The 1,692-nt window shown below is 38.0% G+C and overlaps 1 protein-coding gene across 1 annotated transcript in view; it reads right to left on the bottom strand.

Annotated features, from left to right (window-relative positions):
• Positions 1-1,692, bottom strand: part of LOC112465461 (mRNA-capping enzyme) — a 5,205-nt gene that overhangs the window by 2,206 nt on the left and 1,307 nt on the right. The window contains 2 exon segments of the mRNA XM_025033021.1: positions 1-190; positions 957-1,692. The exon segment at positions 1-190 is cut by the window's left edge and continues 167 nt beyond it; the exon segment at positions 957-1,692 is cut by the window's right edge and continues 1,307 nt beyond it. Coding sequence (XP_024888789.1) covers positions 1-190; positions 957-1,692 — 926 coding nt within the window.

The raw sequence follows: 1,692 nt of genomic DNA on the forward strand, positions 1-1,692 counted from the left end.
AAATGACCGTCCGGTTTCTTCGCGATCTTGTACACCTCGATGGCATTAGCCACACCTTTGTGAATAATGAATGCCTTTCCATCCGGGGACCAGCGTATCAATGTTGCGTGATCGAATTCTATGTTAACGCGCAGAGACTTGCGATCTTTCGACGTGAAGTCCTTCGCGTACCATAACAATACGGTACGATCTGCAATAATGCAAAATATGCAAGTAAGTAGGATGAATTTGTGCCACATAAAAGAATTCTTAACTACGTGTTATGCAGTATTTTCCGATTTTTTAAATTATTTTTCTCGAAGAAACAATATATATCATTTTATTCTATATTTTTCATTTATTTTTTTCATGAAAAATCTTTTTTTCAAGTTCTACTATTAATTCGGAAAAATATCGACTCTATTATAAAAATAATATTAATCTAGAAAAGACTGACAAATAAATACGTGATCGATGTTTTACTATTCCATTAATTAAATAATGTAGGATAAATAATCACAAAGCGTGAATATGTTATTACAAAGTCCTTTTTATTCAACAATTAATAATCTCAATTCATCAAAATATGCTACATGAAACAAATGTGTATGATACACTGAAACAAATTAAAATAACCTGATGGAAAGACAATCATGATTAAGAACGGCACGTTTGACACAAAACTAAACGTTGGGATCCATAGTTGTTGTTCTTACATACTGCTCTTTATTCTAAAACGTTACCATGCATTATTCAACCTATTTAACATTCCTAAAAAATCAGGTCGAAGTGACCGTAGCTACAGAACGTAGCTGCCTAAAATTAAGTCAAAGTACCTTTGAGCTTAAACTGCCTACATTCTAATTAAATAAATATAGATTATTCGGAAAGTCTTCATTTCTCAACAATCGAGTCATGATACAATTGTTGAAACTGTAAAAATTGCAATACATTTATGATTAATAATATGATATAACGCATCTAGGATTATCTTGGTTTTTTGTTTGGTGGTGGCATAAGATCCGCGTCGTCCCGTGCAAATCTGTACTTCTCAATATAATCCAAAAGCCGCTCCTTCGTAACCGGCCTATTGATGCTTTTGCACACAGATTCGGCGGTCGTTACGGAATTGGGAAACGACTTGTCTATTCGTTGACGCATGAAGATCCATTGGCCGTTTTCGAATTTACACTCGACAATCGCGTTATCCAAATCTTTGATCTGCTTGGTAATCTTCATGTTGCCGTACGGCTTATTCAGTCCTCCCACGTAGAGATGGCCGATCTTCCGCGGCAGGATCCCCACGCCCGACTCCGTGACGATCTTCAGTTTGAAATCTACCGAGTTTAACGACAACGGTTTCCATTTTAAAACCTCCGCGGATACTCCCGTGCAGTACTTTTCCTTGGCGGGTTGAAATATCAGGCCGTCCGGTTCGTGAGAGAGCTGCTTAGCGAATTTCTCGCCCAACAGATTTTTGCTCTGCGTCACGTCCCAGAAATACTTCACTCGCACCGAGAACGGTTCGCGTTCCTTTATCAATCGTCCCTCCTTCATAGCTTTTAGCCTGCCGGCGATTATTTTGTTTTCGATAATGGAATAACGATCAGGGTGGAACGGTAATTTACTAACATCCTGTCCGTCGTACATAATAACGTCGTACACCAAATATCTAGGAATATTCTTGCCCCTATCTTTGTCGATCACCATTTC

This window comes from Temnothorax curvispinosus, unplaced genomic scaffold (genome assembly GCF_003070985.1).
Source record: "Temnothorax curvispinosus isolate PA1 unplaced genomic scaffold, ASM307098v1 QBEX01015206.1, whole genome shotgun sequence".
In the NCBI taxonomy this organism is placed as follows: domain Eukaryota; kingdom Metazoa; phylum Arthropoda; class Insecta; order Hymenoptera; family Formicidae; genus Temnothorax; species Temnothorax curvispinosus.